This window comes from Nilaparvata lugens, chromosome 3 (genome assembly GCF_014356525.2).
Source record: "Nilaparvata lugens isolate BPH chromosome 3, ASM1435652v1, whole genome shotgun sequence".
NCBI classification, from domain to species: Eukaryota; Metazoa; Arthropoda; class Insecta; order Hemiptera; family Delphacidae; genus Nilaparvata; species Nilaparvata lugens.
The window spans coordinates 48,298,749-48,316,030 of NC_052506.1; the positions used below are offsets into that span (position 1 = coordinate 48,298,749).

At 37.5% G+C, this 17,282-nt stretch overlaps 1 protein-coding gene across 1 annotated transcript in view; it reads left to right on the forward strand.

Moving 5' to 3' along the window:
* Nucleotides 1-3,532: 3,532 nt before the first annotated feature.
* LOC111043607 (AKT-interacting protein) overlaps nucleotides 3,533-17,282 on the forward strand; it is a 59,123-nt gene continuing 45,373 nt past the window's right edge. The window contains exon 1 of the mRNA XM_039423911.1: nucleotides 3,533-3,772. Within this exon, the coding sequence (XP_039279845.1) occupies nucleotides 3,749-3,772 (24 nt within the window). The 5' untranslated portion in view covers nucleotides 3,533-3,748. The remainder of the gene's footprint in view (nucleotides 3,773-17,282) is intronic.

The window sequence follows — 17,282 nt, forward strand, 5'->3', positions numbered from 1 at the left end:
GGACGAGCAGCTCGAACTAGGGTGCGAAGCTTGGAACTCAGCTGACCGATGAGCAGGGCGATCACCTCGTCTTCAGCCAGGTTGGTTCCTAAGTGCTGCTGTAGTTGGAGCTTCTGACGGATGAATCGCTCCCCTGGCTGGTTCAGTTTGTGGGTGGTGCCATAAAATTCCGTGTGAGCGGCTGCGATTTTATGGGCTCCCGAGAAATGGGCTTGAAGTCGGTCACGGAACTGTTCCCAGGTGGTGACGAATTCTCCGTAGTCTCTCCACCAGGCGGCGGCGTCGTCTTGTAGTTGCACTTTTAGAAGCATGACCCAGGTATAGCTGGGAATGTGGTGACCCTGTAGCAGCTCGGTGCACTGTCGCATGAAGGTGATGGGGTCTTCATGGAGCTTGCCGCGGAAGAACGGTAGCAGGGTCGCTATGCTGGTCAGCTGGCTGAGGTTGCCGGTGTAGCTGACGGCTGGAGCCGGTAAGTTGGCCATGTTGCTGGTTGCGGTAGTGGTGTGACTAGAGGTTGACGGTGGAGCAGGCAGGTTGACGGTCAGCGCGCTGGGTTGCAGGGTGGTTGGTCGAGCGGGCTCGCTGGTGAAGGCGGGTGGCTGCGTTGCCCCGGTTTCGCTGGTGGAAGCGGGCGGCTGCGTCGTGCTGCTGTCGGTTTGACCGGTGGTCTGTGCAGGCCAGCCGGCGAATGTAGACTCGGTGTGCTGGCTGGTTGACTGCATCGAATCTTCGGTGGTCGTATCTCCACTGTCTCCGGCTCCGGTTCTAGTCGCTACCATGTTCAGGTGTTATGGGCACCACTGGGAAATTGCCTGTTCCCAGACAGGTATTCTGAATTGAAAGATTCAGAGACACATTTTGTTGAAAGAAAATAAGTTTGAATTTTTTGTGTGAAAAATTCAAGACCTACATTTAGATGAAAAATTTAAGACATACATTTAGTTGAAAATTCAGGTTGACATTTTGTTTGAAAAAAAAGTTTTGACAGTGGTGCTGGGTTACTGTATCTCCATACAGTGAGTGGCCCCATGTTGGCAGGCGCCAATAATTGATATGGCGGAAGGTGTGGCTCATTCATCAATTGGGCTAGTCAGTCGGGTAGAGCGAGGGGTTTGTTACCACTGTCTGAAAAACTGGCTTTTGGTGGCCCTGAAAAGGGTCAAGTTTGTTGCTGGTGGCCCTGAAAAGGGACCAAGATTGTTGCTGGTGGCCCTAAAAGGGACCAAGGCAGGCTAGATGTTTAGTAGTCGTCGACTGGCGCGATACCACGCCGCGCGAGGGTCCCGGGCAGGTCCATCTGGTGCGAGAGCAGGCCGGCAGGGGCTCAAGTCAATGGTTCGCAGTCTCCACTCTGGTTTACCCGGGCTACGGAGAGGGCTGACCGGGTGATCTACTAGCCAGAGGTCGTGCCGAATCTCTGCCGGGAGGACCTCCTCGACCACTTCCTCGTTTAGAAGGGGCCTTCGGTCAATCCCCGGGCAGGCAGGGTTGTAGGCTTCCGCTGCACACACTCCGATGTTGTTTGGCGGGTTGGCACCCAACCCGCGCATCCAGAACCGCGCGCCAGATGTTAGGCTGGGGCGCTAAGTCTTGGGGCGCAGCTGGCGCGGCGGTGTACAGCCTCAGCCTCTCCTCCACCTGGCGAAGCCGACGTAGGGCCCTCCTCTTCTGGATTCGGCGGCCGGCTCGGTTCCTCCTAGGCATCGGCTGGGTAGTAGACAAGGAAGACACCTCAGGTTGCAGTTAGTCTCGCCGTGGTTCCCTCATTGGCCTGCTCGCTGCTCTGCTCCTGGTCTCGGTAGTGGTCTCGGCTGTTAGTGGTCTCTGGTAGTGGTCTCGGCTGGTGGTCTCTTCTTGCTCTTCAGTGGAAGGCTGCTAGTGAGCAAGTGCTGTCGAGGGTAGCTGAGTAGCCCCCTTTTATTCACAGTCCCTGAGTTCACCTGCGCTGCTATTGTCCGGCGGTTGCTCGGCCAATAGAAACGCAGGAACGGGTGGCGGCGACTGAGGCGCACCCTGGTGGCGGGTGGGTCAACCACTCATTTGGCTGATGCATGGCGTGGGGAGCAGAGCAGAGCGGCAGGCTGAAAGGTAGCGAACGCGAGGGAGGTATCAAAGTTTTTTTAGTCTGACAAAAGGAACATTCAGATTACATGCTTGTCTGGTAAAATGCCCGTTTATCTCAGACCTACATTCAAGAACATCCAACTCGTCCCTGACCCTGACCAGGAGTTGCATGACGTACAGGCTGAACACAGTCATAACCTCCAATGAGACAAATATTGGACGACAATGAGCGAGGTAGTCAGCATTGGCCATAAGCCTTACTGCTCCACCCCATAGGATAAGCCCATAATTATTGAAATAAACTCTGGAAAACCCCGAAGTAGGAAGTTCTCAAATATTGCTGAGGAACAAGAGTTCTCAGTCATCTTATAAGAAAAACCACTCTACTGAGCCGACCACATAACCAGTCAATGTGGAATGTCCATGTTAATTTTGTATCTAGAATAATACCAAGTAGCTTAGCTGAAGTGATTTCATCATTTATATTTTTCAAATTAAAAATAAGTGACTTGGTTTTTTCTCGATTTAATAAGAAGTAGTTTGCCTGAAACCAAGAAGAAATGTCGTTTTGAGCATCAGCCATCCTTACACTTAACATATCCAGATTTGCATCACAAGAAAGTAATGATGTGTCATCAGCATAGCTCACTATCCACACTCACTCTAATATCATTTGTCATTATTATAAAAAGCAATGGCCCCAGATTCGATCCCTGTGGGACGCATTATAATTATTCATTATGCAATTAAACAAATGATGGGATGTTTTTAAGATATCTTGAAAAGTTAATTGTAGATGTTTTCTCACAGATTTCAATATCAAGTATAATTATAATAAGTATTATTTTCATCCTGTGATAATATTCCATTTACCGTATTGGAATAAACAAATAACTTTTGAACTAGGTTAATTTAATAATTCATAACCTTAAAATTGGGAACCGAAAGCATCATTACTTTTAATGTTGAATAATGAAGTTATTAAAATTTAATTAGGACATTACAATGCTTTTTGAAATAATTTTATTCTAATTCTTTAAAATCTGAAGAATAAATTAAGTTACACTCACCTCACAAAGTCTGGAATTTGATGTTGGCTTCCATTTATCTCGTCTGCAATTTTGAAGCCAAATTGCCTTTCTTTTTCCATTTGTAGGAAATCTAAACAAGCGAACCCCTTTTTCAGTTTTATTGGCACAATTTTGGTGCCGAGCACCCCACCATGATGAATTGGAATTATTAAAAATATCAAAATATTATCACCACTGTCAAAGCAAAGCAATACAAACAGTTGAAACGAATGCTATGCTAGGACTCAAAATGGCGACTGCGCGTACCCAGTCTTTATAGTTCCTTAACATTGTTGTTATTCAATGCATTGTTGTTAGCTTGGTTGTGACGTCAAGTAGGCGGATTTGGCAGTTAGATGTTGGCTTCAGAGGCTAGGCTTCTCAACGTGTCTATTCTATAAAAATAAATGGTCTAAGTGATTAGACAATAACACATAACCTCAAAAAATCAATATGAAGCTCAAAATAAGTATTAACTAATTTGTTTACTACTATCTTTAAAAACTTCGTTACAAATAATAAAAATATTCATAGCTTGGAGTTATCTAGAAAAATCTTAGCAAATAAGTGAGTTTGTAGAATTTGAGGTAATCAATCAAGTAAACTGTGTCATGGCTTCAGGTAGTTTCAAAAAGGTTAGTTGATTTATAATATTAAAATATTTTCTAATTATAATATATAAGCTGTATATAATTTGAATATATTTTTTAAATGTTATTTTAGAGCAAGCTATTTTATTTATCGGATAAAAAGTGATGAAATTGCTTGTAAACTGTTAAGCTGCGTTTTACACTAAAGTTATTAACAAATTTTTAATAAATTAATCCTTATAGATTCTATTAGATTGAACATAACTTAACTTATCATACACATGATGAACATATGTGTTTGTCAAGTTCCGTTCAATCTAATACAATCTATAAGGATTAAGCTATTAAAATTTTCCAGCTTAAAGCTGCGTTTACACCAAAGTTATTAACAGAATGTTAGTAACTTAATCCTTACCGTATAGATTCCAATTCTATTAGATTGAATTGAACGGAACTTGACAAACACATATGTTCATCATGTGTATGATAAGTTATATTTACTCTAATAGAATCTATACGGATTAAGTTATTAACATTTTGTTAATAACTTTGGAGTTAATGCTGCTTTACAATATTTTTCTAACATTTACATTTCTCAAATGGCTATAGGTTATTATAGGGGAACAGTTCCGAACAGTGTCTCTGTCCTTATTATTAATAGTATAGCACCTGAAGCTTTAGACCTTGCATAAAATTTTCTCAGGTTTATTTAAAACTTTTTGTAGTTAAAATGTTTTGTTAGTATGTTTTAAGTATTCGCTATATATTTTAAGGGTGGGGACTCTCCCCCCCGTGGGGCGGTAACCCCCCCCCCCGTAAGCCATAACCGGAAAATAAAAAAAAAATAACGGAATCGTATTTTACATATTATTTGAAGAAAAAAACTTCCTTACGACTTTTCCTGAAAATGCTTTCCCTTGGAGTTACAGCGGTTTGAAAATTTGAATTTTCACCCCTCAAATCCACGGTTTTCCCTTAATAAATCGAAAAGTACACGTCAGAAAATGAAGTTTAACGGCTTAAAAGAAAGCTAATTGAAACTGGAAAAAATCAGCTTTTTTTTGCGGCTATTGGGAAAATAGTTACAGTTCATCAAAGATGGCGCTGTCACTGACAACTCTCATTTTTCACTCTTTACCCCCAATTTTCTCAGAAATGGCAATTTGTACACAAAAAATTGTAAGGACCTTTTTTTTAAATATTTAAATTTGCTTCAATTTGAGACCAGTTAGAGGTCTCTAACATTCTTCAAAGGAAAGTTATGAACAAAAAAAAAAAATTTTTTTTTTGGCCGGAAGAAAATGGCCTGTGGAAAGCGAGGGAAATTTCCGAACTGAAAATCCAAATAGCAGGTGCTTAAACATATAATTTCACATACTCACACAAATTTTGATGTACTTGCTAAGTACACTTCTTGATCCAGACAATTTTATGTAATTCGAAATGTGCATTTTTTCAACGAATGTTACAGTTTTCCAGAGAAAATAAGAGTGGGAAATGTATTCAGTATACAATAAAATTACACATATGTTTGCCGCCATTTCCACGAGTTTTCCGAAACTTTTTTTCCCCGTGTAGGACCCGCGTATCTTATAACATGGCCATTTTTAGCCCTAAATTAAATTTTAATTGCTCCAATTTTGTCCATAAATTTTAAGCTGAGAAGTCTTGTATTGAAAAACAAAAATACTAATGATAAGTAATTTTTCTATAAATAAATTTTCAACATAAAAATTTTGTTTTTACTTCTCTTTCGTTATAAAAAAACAAGTATTTTATCTTCGGCGCCCTGCTATGATGCCGATCATAGAACGTGTTCGCTAGAGAGGAGTCTGGATTTCTATTGTTGCTGGATACTTGCGCAGTAGCGTACAAAAAAATTTCAAACGCGGTAATTTACTCAAGGTTTTGTACCGTGGTTCGTTAATACCGTGTTTTGGTAATGTATAATAAAGAATAGTTGTGTTTCAAGTCAGAGAATTTGGTTGTACAAACAATCCACAACCAATCCTCAACAACAACGCTGACATTCTAGAACAACAATTAGCAACTACTATGGGAGACGATAATACCGTTTGAATATTTTAAATAATGTAACTTTTTAAACAATTTAAAAAAAATTGTAAAAATATTTTATTTATTAATAAAGTGTACTTTGGTTTCATTAATTATTGTTTCAAATTATTTTTTATATCGGTACCCTTTAAAATAAAAAAAAAATTTCATGAAAATCGAATGCAATTTAGCACTTTTGCCCTTAAGGGTTGCCCTTTGACCCATAAAATTGCAGGGAAAATTAAATTTATAAAATTTTTGTTCTAATTCTTCAAGTTGCTTCCCATTAAAACAACATTCAAATAAATTTTTATGATAATTTAACGCTACATACACATTTTGCCCTTAAGGGCTGCCCTTTGGGTTTTGGATGATGGAATATATAAGTTTCAAACATTTCAATTCATTTTTTAAATCGCTGCCCTTTTAAACACACGCAGTAAAAATTTTATTGAAATATAACGAAAGTTACCAAATGTTGCCCATAAATGTGCCCTTTTTAACCCTTACGTTGGGCTCATTTTGTATGTCACATTGGTATTTAACTAATTTTTAATATTTCAAAAAAATTTGGGCCTTTAATTAATATTTTCGCATTTTTTTCGAAATGTTATAACTTTTTTCTATTTTACCCATTTTTACCCCTTTTTTAACCCTTAAAGGGTTAAATTCAATTTTCCCCGCCCTGAAAACTTATAGCGTTTTTTCTACACATCCTAACGAACAATTTGAGCTATTAAAGATTAAAATCGAGGCTGTGGTTTTTTTTTTGTTTCACTTTTCGATATTTACGGTTTCAGGTGCTATACTATAATATTGATATCATCGAACAGGTGAGACTGAAGCTGTATAACGGAGTGCCTGGATTATAACTGTACCGTAGGCGTTTTGTTAGGCCGGGCATTTTAACTGTTTTCAGCTACTTTTTTTCTCTGCCTTATTTATTCACATTAGGATACCTTAAACCTTCTTCATAACTTATGGTATCGATGGCGTCATGTCATAAATAAAAATATTTATAATAACCAAAAACAACAGATGAAAATGATCAAAATTTACAAATTACAATTCAAATCAAAAATTAATTATCATTTAACTAAAGCATTGATCTTCAAGTTAATGGCAATTTGAACAGATAGCATTTGAGAGAGATCATTCAGAAATTGCTGGACATCCTAATAAGCCCTGGCTTTTAGTAAACCGATCACAACTTGCTCGAACAGGCTGAGGTTCAACTGCTTCACCTAGTGATGTGGATCGGGAATATTCCCAGTGGGAAGGAACTTATGATTTGGCAATATTTCCGAGGCCAAGAAATTTTGGGAATTTATGGTACCGTAACTTAAGGGAATTTATAAAATTGTTCTAAAAATGATTGAAATTTATCAATCCCACTCATATTTTACCTCAATATAATCAACAAATCATCATTTTATTTGATATTGATCAAGCTCAGCCACATTTTACATTGATATAATCAATAAATCATCATTCTTTGAGCAACAGTCTGTGAGCACTCACTCACTGTCTGTTAAATACTTATAGTCCAATCAATGGAAGATTATAGAGGGAAAATTTTGGAACACAATTTTTGACCCCGTAGCTCTTTCAATGGTAGTAAGGGGATAAACATAAATCAAAAGTCCTCACTCCTACGCCCTGTGCTAAGGTGGACTAGTGGTTTGAAAGTGCCATATTTTGTTTTCTTGCATATATCTCGAACAATATGCGCCTTTCGGAAATTTTTGTCGAATACAATCATAATACGAGGGCAGTTTTTTTTTCAACCTCCGATCGCTCCGTACAGGCGCTACGCGGGTAGAAGAAAGCGGGCATGCGCTGTAGGCGACAGCGCAGCTCTCGCACTACACACTCCGCCATTGTTGACATTCAGGCGTCAGTCAGCATTGTGCTATAGCCACGTAAACATGTCCACCATTATCGATGCTCCCGCCAAGTGTGAATTGCGAAGTATGATTCGTTTTCTACAGGCTGAAGGCCATAGTCCTGCAGAAATCCATCGGAGAATGAGTCGTGTGTATGGGGAAAACTTCATGAGTGATGGTGTTGTGCGGGAATGGTGTCGAAAGTTTAAAAATGGCTGTAATGATGTGCATGATGAAGGGGGCCAAGGACGCAAATCTGTCGTTTCAGATGACACACTGCTGGAGTAACTCAACGGCTTCTCGAACAATTTGGATGGGACATTTTTGATCATCCACCATACAGTCCTGACTTAGCACCCAGTGACTTTCATCTTTTTCCTGAACTGAAGACGTGGCTTGGTGGCAAGCGCTTTCAAACCAATGAGGACCTTCAAACCAACGTCAAGGACTTCTTAAATTCATTGGCGGCAACTTTCTTTGAAGAGGGTATTAAGAAGCTTGTCCACAGATATGACAAATGACTCAATCTCTTCGGTGACTATGTCGAAAGGTAACCATAAGTGTACCAATCTTTTGGTAATAAAATTATTGTTTTATATGAACTTGTCTTTTATTTATAGCCTATCGGAGGTTGAAAAAAACGGCCCTCGTATTAAAGCTCACAAATTATCCTACAAGCTACATTCCCAACATTTTTCCATATCTCATAGGTATGAGCTCTCTAAGGTATCACATTTTGAAGAAAAAACCTTCCGGCTCCGATTTTTTCTTTTTTTTTGGCCTTATAACTCTTTAACGATTCATTGAAAAAATCCGTGCCAATCATGGGCTCATAGAGCATTATATTCTAAACTTGAATTTAAAGAAACACTTTTGGAGTGAAAAATGCACTTACTTTTGTAGTGACGATCGTTTCGACTTCATCTCTTACCACACATAACCTTGGCATCTGAGTGAATTCCTACAGTCTGATGATGACCAACAACAGGTCGAAACGATCGTCACTACAAAAGTGCATTCCAATCCAAAAGTGTTTTTTTAAAATTCAAGTTTAATTTTAACAGTGAAAAAGTATGGATATGCAACAGCATTATATTCTCTTCAATTTCATCTATGGTCTCATTATTTGATGCATCTCCCAACAATTGTTGCAGCCGTTATAGTGTTGTGTGTGAAATCTTCAGTTTAAATAGATCAATTGTCATGGAAATTGGGAGGGAATGTTTGGAACACAATATTTGACTTCGCAGCTTTGAACTAGTTAGAAGGTGAACATATCAAAAGTCCTCATCCCTACTCCTTGAGCTTAAGGGATGAGGGTAGTTTAAAAGTTGCATTTTTTCATTTCTGGCTGACACGCATGTAACTGGGAAACAATGCATTTCAGCGACATGGCTAACTAAGTAAAAATGAAGCTAGATAAATTTCCTACAAGTTTTGTACAGTAGAGTTTTGTGATATTTTCTTTAGTTTTTTAGATAGTCACTTTAAGAGTGTAAATTATTCTTCCAACTTTTTACACTTTCAGGGCTTATTACTCAACAAAAAGACATCGAAAAATGTATTTTCTTACACAGGGGTGTGCCTTTACCTTTTTAAAGGTGATAAAGAAGATAATTTTGAATAAAATTTAGAATTTAGAAATAGGCCGACACATCTAGAAAATACCTGAGTCTATACTTAATTCATGCAGGTGAACGGGCTAGAGTCAAGAAAACTTCAATTAATCTTGCCATGCCTGATTTAATAGGTTTATACTATAGAATAACACTACAATTCGAAATGATTGAAAAATACAAACAGCTTCAATAAACATTGGCAACTAAAATCGAACAACAGAACAACAATTTCATGTTACTTTGGTGACATTCTTCATCTGATTCGGGGGCGCATTACTATCCCCGATTAGATAGCATTACGTCACAAAACCAAACAATATCAGTCATCAAATAACAAGTTAATTTCAACATGGAATTACTCAAGAAAGAAAAGCCCGTTGAACCCAAGTTTCGTCGATAGTAACCCATATAACCCATTTCATAATAATTTTGAATCCCCACTTTTGATTGACATTCTCGAATGAACCTTTGTTTCACTACACTGCACTTTCGTTGGTCTGTACGTTGCTTTATCGTCGGGGTTACAGTACCTTGTTTTTGGCGGTGAGCTTTTACCGGTTGAATTTGGCTTGACGGCGACGTCCTCTTACGTCCCTAGACCTGTCGTCTGAACGGGTGTCTTGAAGCGGTGTTACATAAAGTTGCGGAACCAAAGGGGTGGTAGTACAAGAAGTTGGTTTGGGGACACACATGAACCGCTGTAAAAAAATGTATTACAGCATTAATTTCTAACTCTTCCTACAATTCATCAAAAGCTAAAACAGGAGTTTATTCTGTTATTTAATTTAGATTTTATCTTGACGTTCTGATTTCATTCTCAAAATTTAACAGATTTAAAACAAATTTACTTGCCAGAGTGTCATTAATATACAATGCAACATTTATGAAAACACCCGTAATAAATTAATATAATACTTTTAGAAAAATGAATACTTCATTAATTATGATGTTAACTTTTATATACTCTTAGGAAAGGAATAATTCAGATTGAAATGATGCTAACTTATATTTTAACCTTATTTTACGTACCTTAGCGGTTATTTGAAGAAACAATTATTCGTACATGATGAAGAAACACAATTAAACCTTTCAGGACATGGCACTACTAGAAAATTTAAACAATAATAAAAATAAAACTAGCTCCTACATTAACTACTTATATAAACTTATAAACTTGCCCAAAAAGGGGGAAACATAATGGCTACATCTTTACTCTCGTAGTGCTCCTAGCAAAGTGTCGTCCGAAACGTAATCTGGTCTCTCGACTGGGGAATCCCCCCACTATTGTATTTAGAAACAGGTCTCCTATTGGGCGAAGGGAAGCAATTTGACCAATCGTCGCGTGGCTTCTAGAGCCTTTGGACCAAATAGTAACTGCAAAATCGGTAGTTTGTTATAATTTCAATGCTTGCTGTTTTCCAACTTATCGCACTCTAATGTCGCGACAGGAAGGCTAAGTTTTAGAGATAATTCCATAATCTACATTCCTCGACGACTCGGAGCCACAATTTTTAAATATCTATCATGGGAAACTCGAAGTCATGGCCGTTCATAATAGAGAGAGAAAATAATTTATTTCGCTAACTCACTTACAATAATGGCTCTAGTCTATTGCGTATTAAATTTACTATTATAACTTGGGAAAAGGCCTGAATTAAAACCAGTGCTCGGCACAGGGGGTAGGAGTGAGGACTTTCGATATTATTAGGTACTCCCTTACCATCCTTAAAAGAAGAGCTACGGGGTAAAAATTGTGTTCCAAGAATTTTCCTCTATAATCTTTCATTGACTGGACTATAGGAGTACAGTATTTAAAAGACAGTGAGTTGTAGAGCATTCAATTCTCTTCAATTTAATTTATTATTTCATCATTTTATGTTTTCCATCAATTTTTATAGCAGTTTTAGTGTTGAGTATGGTAGGAGTAAGGATTTTTTATATGCTTACCTCCTCACTATCCTTAAAAGGACTGCGAGGTCAAAAATTGAATTCCAAACTTTTCCCTCTATATATTTTTGAGCATTCGTTGCCTGGACTAGTATCTTATTACAAGTAAAGTGAGCCTCAATGACTCTTGAAAGATTGTGAGCTGTGGAATTATTTTCTTTTTAATATTGAATTAAACTCGAGTATGTTCCTTGTCTTAGTTTAGCTTATTTTGCTGTATTTTATGATTTATAATTTTTTATTTATATTCCACTCTAATATTTATTTAGGGGGTCAATTATTTTTGTGCGGAGAAATTGAATAAAATCATGCAATGAAAGTTAAATTACACTTGATACTTTGTTGACTTTGTTTACTTGATTTACAGGCATTTATTAGTAACTAAAAAAATCTTATTCAACTTGTGAGACTTGAAAGTAGCATGATAATAGTGGTGCAATTTATTAGTGCTCATTTCTCCTCTCAGTCTATGAACTTCACATTACTGTTTTTTTTTAACTTACAACAATTAATAAGTTATTCATCCTTATATTTCTTACATAAATCTGTTGTATAACAGGTGATTGTGACCATGTGTAACAGAAAACGTCTTTTTCGGTCATTTTTTATGAAAGAAATCATAAATTTCCTTAAGTTCCCATAAATTCCCAGGAATTTATGATTTTTGGGAATATTTCTCTTAAATTCCCGGGAATTTTACATCACTAGCTTCACCCTTGCATGCAGCAGGCAGCCTGTTGAAGTAGCTTATCTTGGTGTTGAACTCCTATTAGTCCAGTCAACGAAAGATTATAGAGGGAAAAGTTTGGAACACAATTTTCAACTCCACAGCTCTTTTAAGGATAGTATTTTAGTAGTATTTATGAGAATAGTATTTATTAAGGAGAGGATTAACATATCAAAAGTCCTCACGCCCACCCCCTGTGCTAAAGGGGTGGGGGTGGTTTGAAAGTATCACTTTTTCATTTTTCTCATATATCTCGGAAACTATGCATCATATGAACATTTATATTCTGTGCAAAATTGAAGCTTACAAAATTACCAACAAGTTTTGTCCTTCACATTTTTTCCATATATCTCATAGTTTCAGAGATATCCCCTGTCGAAGGTGAGACGTTTTTTGAAAAAACACTCCTGCCTCCAATTCTTTCATCTTCTCGGCCTTATAATTTTTGAACGATTGATGGAAAAAATCCTTGCTGATTATGAGCTGATAGAGCATCAAATTATCTTCAATTTGATGTATATTTCAACTATTTTACGCATTTCCCCACGACTGTTGCAGCAGTTTTAGTGTTGAGAGTGAAATTTTCTGTTCAACAACAATATATCAGTTGACAATGAAATTTGGAGGGAATGTTTGGAACATAATTTTTGACTTACCAGAGGCAGAGGTAGTGCCTGACTAGTGCTAGAACACCAAGTCTACCAAACCCAAAATACTGACCCAGCCTTTTAAAATGGGCTTGCAATGAGTAATATGTTTGCTAGCAGGAATGATCCTGGCAGCAATTCTGGCTTCTCTGACGTGTATCTTGATGCCTGATTCCTCTCCGGCATAAGATGACCGGTCGAGTTCAGTATTGTTTGTGCAAAAAAAAATTGTAAGTAATATCAATCTTTTGTCAACCCCTTCGACCGCTTCCCCAACTTTACCTACTCACTTACTTGTTCAGTCTTCTCTGCAGTCAGAGACCGGGGAATCGTAATTTTTCCCTCATTTTTGAAGGGGTCATATGGTATCAACTGCTCGTCCAGGCAGGTTTTGAAATGTATGGTTCTCAATGAATTCCCTTAGCATACAGTATGGTCGTACTGTCAAATATCTCTTCAGTGCAGCAGCGAAGATTTATTGTTCTCTATGGCCTACAGGTCTGCCGGCTGCAAATTGAAGAAGAAGGAGCCTGCATAGGCTGGGGAGCCTATGAATTTTTTTCTTTGAATTTTTTTAGGCGGTGATATGGTAGATCTATGTCCTCATTGATTGTTTCTTGTATTATGTTGATGCTTGGCTCTCCTGAGTGCAGGGCATGCTCTCTTTGTCGTAGTGGTTGTTTCCAGGATGTAAAGCGAGGTCACTATAAGCAGCTTTTATCTCTGGAAGAGTGGCTTGCAATGCTCCACTATGCTCGTGATTTTTCTTAGTTTCTTCTGGATCACCAGTATCCTGTTGAGGTACACTTGCGAGGCTGATCCCCAGGCCACGATGCCATATCTCAAGTGTGAGGCGAACATAGCTTGGTATGCAGTGAGAGCTGCCTTTTCTCCCGATATGTGAGTCAGTCTCCTAATCACAAAAACTGTCCATGATAATTTCTTGCTGAGTTGTTCAATGTGAGGCTGCCATGTCAGGTTTCTATCTGGTCCAATATTATATTGTAAAAATGAACCAGCTAAATATATGTTTTCATGTTTCTTTGCTAAATTTTTAAAGATTTCCAATTATAATATTCCTGAGAGAACATGTAGTCAGTAATAATAGAGGTAGGCAGAATAGGAAAGAGAGTTGGTACAGTTCTCAGTTGGCAGCTTTAAAGGAGCAAGTGTTATCACTAATGAGTTCGAATAAACCTATGGAAACAAAATTTGCTTATTTTGAATTTAGGAACAAGTATAAGAAATCTATTAGAGAGGCAAAAAAGAATTATAACACCGATTCTATTGAAACTTCTAATAACAAATGCAAGGCTGCATGGAAAATTATTAACACAGTTGCTATCAATGACAATAATATTTCTAGACAAAGTGTATCTCTGCATCCAGATATACTGAACAACTTTTTATCCAGTCTGTAAAATATATTAGAAGCTAATTGACGGGATTATGTGGAACATCATTATATTTAAATTCTAATTAAGGGACCCAGCTTGCCTGAATGTTTTAGTTTTTGTGAGGTGCTCCCTGAATATGTGTCAGACATAGTCAAATGTTTTAAGACCTCTGATAGCTGTGACTTTTATGGTATATCTGTCAATCTATTGAAGGAAGTAATTGATATTATGGTGATGCCGCTGACACACTGTTTTAATAAGTGCTTGTTGGAAGGAGTATTTCCAGATGAGCTCAAGAAGTCAAGGGTGGTGCCTATTTATAAAAAAAGGGATAGGAAATGTCCAAGTATCTATAGACCTTTTATTATGATTAACGATTTTCAAGCTTACGTCCATTCTGATACATTTTTGTATGCAGATGACACCACACTCTTGAATCTCAACAATGATCTCAATAGCCTTATCCAGGAAAGCAAGCTTACTATGGAGCAAGCATTTCGGTGGTTCAAAGCAAACAGCCTTGCTGTTAATAATAGTAAAACCGAGAAAATGAATTTTAATTTAAGGAGATTTCCCAGTTGAAAATCCTGCAAGTGAGAAATTTTTAGGCATCCATATGGATTCGAAGCTTACATGGGAGCCACACTTGAAGTATGTCAGCTTAAAACTCAGCTGAGTAATATATTTGCTTAAAAGTCTCACTGGTCTTGTGCCAAAAAAGTATTTGAGAACGGCTTACTTTTTGTTTTTCCACAGTATTATGTCTTATGGTCTGATCTTATGGGTTAATGCCTTTCATATAAATAACTTCTTCTGTTCTACTTCTTCAAAAGAAAGCTCTGAGAATTATTACAGGTACATCTTATCTTCGAGCATTGCAGACCATTGTTCATTACTGAAAAAATTCCAACTGTGATAAATTTATATATATATATATATATATATATATATATATATATATATATATAGTGTTCTCATTCATATCCGGAAAAATCTGAGTAGTCTGCAGTTTAGAAGTGACGTGCATTCTTTTAACACTAGGCATAGTAGTCGCATCGATATACAGCACCAAAGATTGTCAAAGTCTCTTAACAGTTTTGAAATCACAGGGCAGAAACTGTTTAATAAACTGCCTCCTCATATTTGTTGTATCTCAAAAAATATTTAAACAAAATATGTGCGGATGGCTGATTTCAAATCCTTTTTATAAATTGACCGTAATTTATCAGTGTCATATGAACATATTGTGATAACAAATCCTAGTTTGTGACCTAACTGTAATTAGTTATAAAACTGTAATTTACTTGTATGACTTTGTCCATGCTATATAATATGGCTTTCTGACAATAACATGTTATTATTATTATTCCAATTCTAATGAGATACATTGAAGCAGCAAGGTCTAAGGATTGAATATAGGCCTACTGTGTAATAAAAGAGTAAAGCAAATCTTTTTCAAAATCTTCCTTTATTTTCTATACCATAATAATTTACTAATTAAAAGATTCCAAGAACGAACCTAATAAATAACTTAAAACTAAATTCAATCGCACTAAAAACTTTGAAGTTTTTCATTGCGTCAAAAGCATAACCCACAAACAAACAATCGAACCAGTCTTTTGACCGTGTTCAAATAATTTGATTGCCCGTTCGGCGGCAGTCAAAGTTAACCATTGGTTTGATCGTGGTTGAACGTAACTGGTGTTGGTGGAACGAATTATTGCTGATTTGATCATCGGATAGATTTTAACCATGCCTTGACCAAGGTTGGTGAGACCGGGCATAAGAGTTTTTGGTAAATTTGCCTGATAAATGGAGGCATTGGCAATATCTAGTAGTGGAGCTTTCAATTCATGTTCAAAAAATTTCAGCATGTTCCCAGTCTTATAATTAAAGCCTGAGGAGTTATTTGATTTGTCCCCGATGAGTTTACTCAGTTCTACACTTGTAATGGTCTTGAACTCACTAAGTGTTGGTGCTCCATTAGACTCATCTAAGCGATATAGTGTAAGAGTGTTCGTTGACCTTATGGGGGGGGGGGTTAATAAAGGCAGCATTCAGCAGATCACAGACTAGATGTGGGTCAGTTATAATGCGGTTGTTATGGATGAGGCTTAGGTTCTCTCTGTTGAACGTGGTATTTATGCCTCTCTCCTTGTTGATGATTTTCCACAACTCACAACTTCTCAACTCATCTTGTTCTCGGTCTCATTTAGTTTTTTGAGTAGAGTGAAAGTATTTTTATCTTCTTGGGAGCCAGTTAGAGTTAGTTTGTCATGTGCCTCGTTTAAATTGGATTTCAGAAGTAAGGCGTAGTTTTTTGTCGACATAATTATTTTTTGTTCTCTAAACATAGCATCAACCATATTCTGGCGCATTATCCTGGCGAAAGTGCTCTATTTAGTTTTAATCGATTCATTTTCAATTACCTGTCTCCAACCCTCCCTGCTCGGTCTCTGTTTCAGTCTCTTTATGTTTGAATATGAGTCATTTCTACTGAATTTATACTCTGTTAGCGGAATAATTTCCTCAGCTCTGAAGGTACATAGTATTGAATGGTTATCTGAAATATGATTTTGGCATACTGTGGCTTTTATTTTATCAGATTGTAGGTTGTGGAAGCAGCCATCTATACTTGTAACGGAGGTTGGGGTAATTCTGGTCGCCGGTGATTCATATGTTGCACCCATGCTGAGTTAGAGTGTTCATTAGTTCTGTTAGGCTTGTATTATCAGTCTTTATAAGCCTATATTTATATCGCCAAGTATCAGGATTCTGTGATGCTTTGTAAAGTATTCATTAAGCAAAGATCCCAGTCTAGTGAGGTATTCATTACTGTTCTGGGGTCTAGAGATCTGTAAGTTCCTATTACAACTAATTTGAATTTCTTCAGCTGTATTTTCACCAGAGCTATTTCAAAAAAATTTCTGTTAGTTGGTGTGTTTGTTTGGGACGATCTGCCCCACCGAGTAGCAGCTGTTCTCCTATATATTGCCACTCCATCCCAGAGCAGTTGTAGCCGACAGAAGTATGAGACGAGCATGAAGCCTGGGAAATTGGTTAGTAATAGCTCCTATTGGCTTAATCCATGCTCTGTAAGTATAACAATATCAGGGGAACACTAATCCAATTTGATTTCCAGTTTGTCAATTTTCCCCTTTAATCCCTTTTGGATGTTCAGGTGAAATATTTTAAGCAAGTTTCTATCCCTTGATTTTATTGCTGGGTTGTTCCGGGTGCTATTTACTATCTGAATAGAATTCCGTGGCAAGTCTCC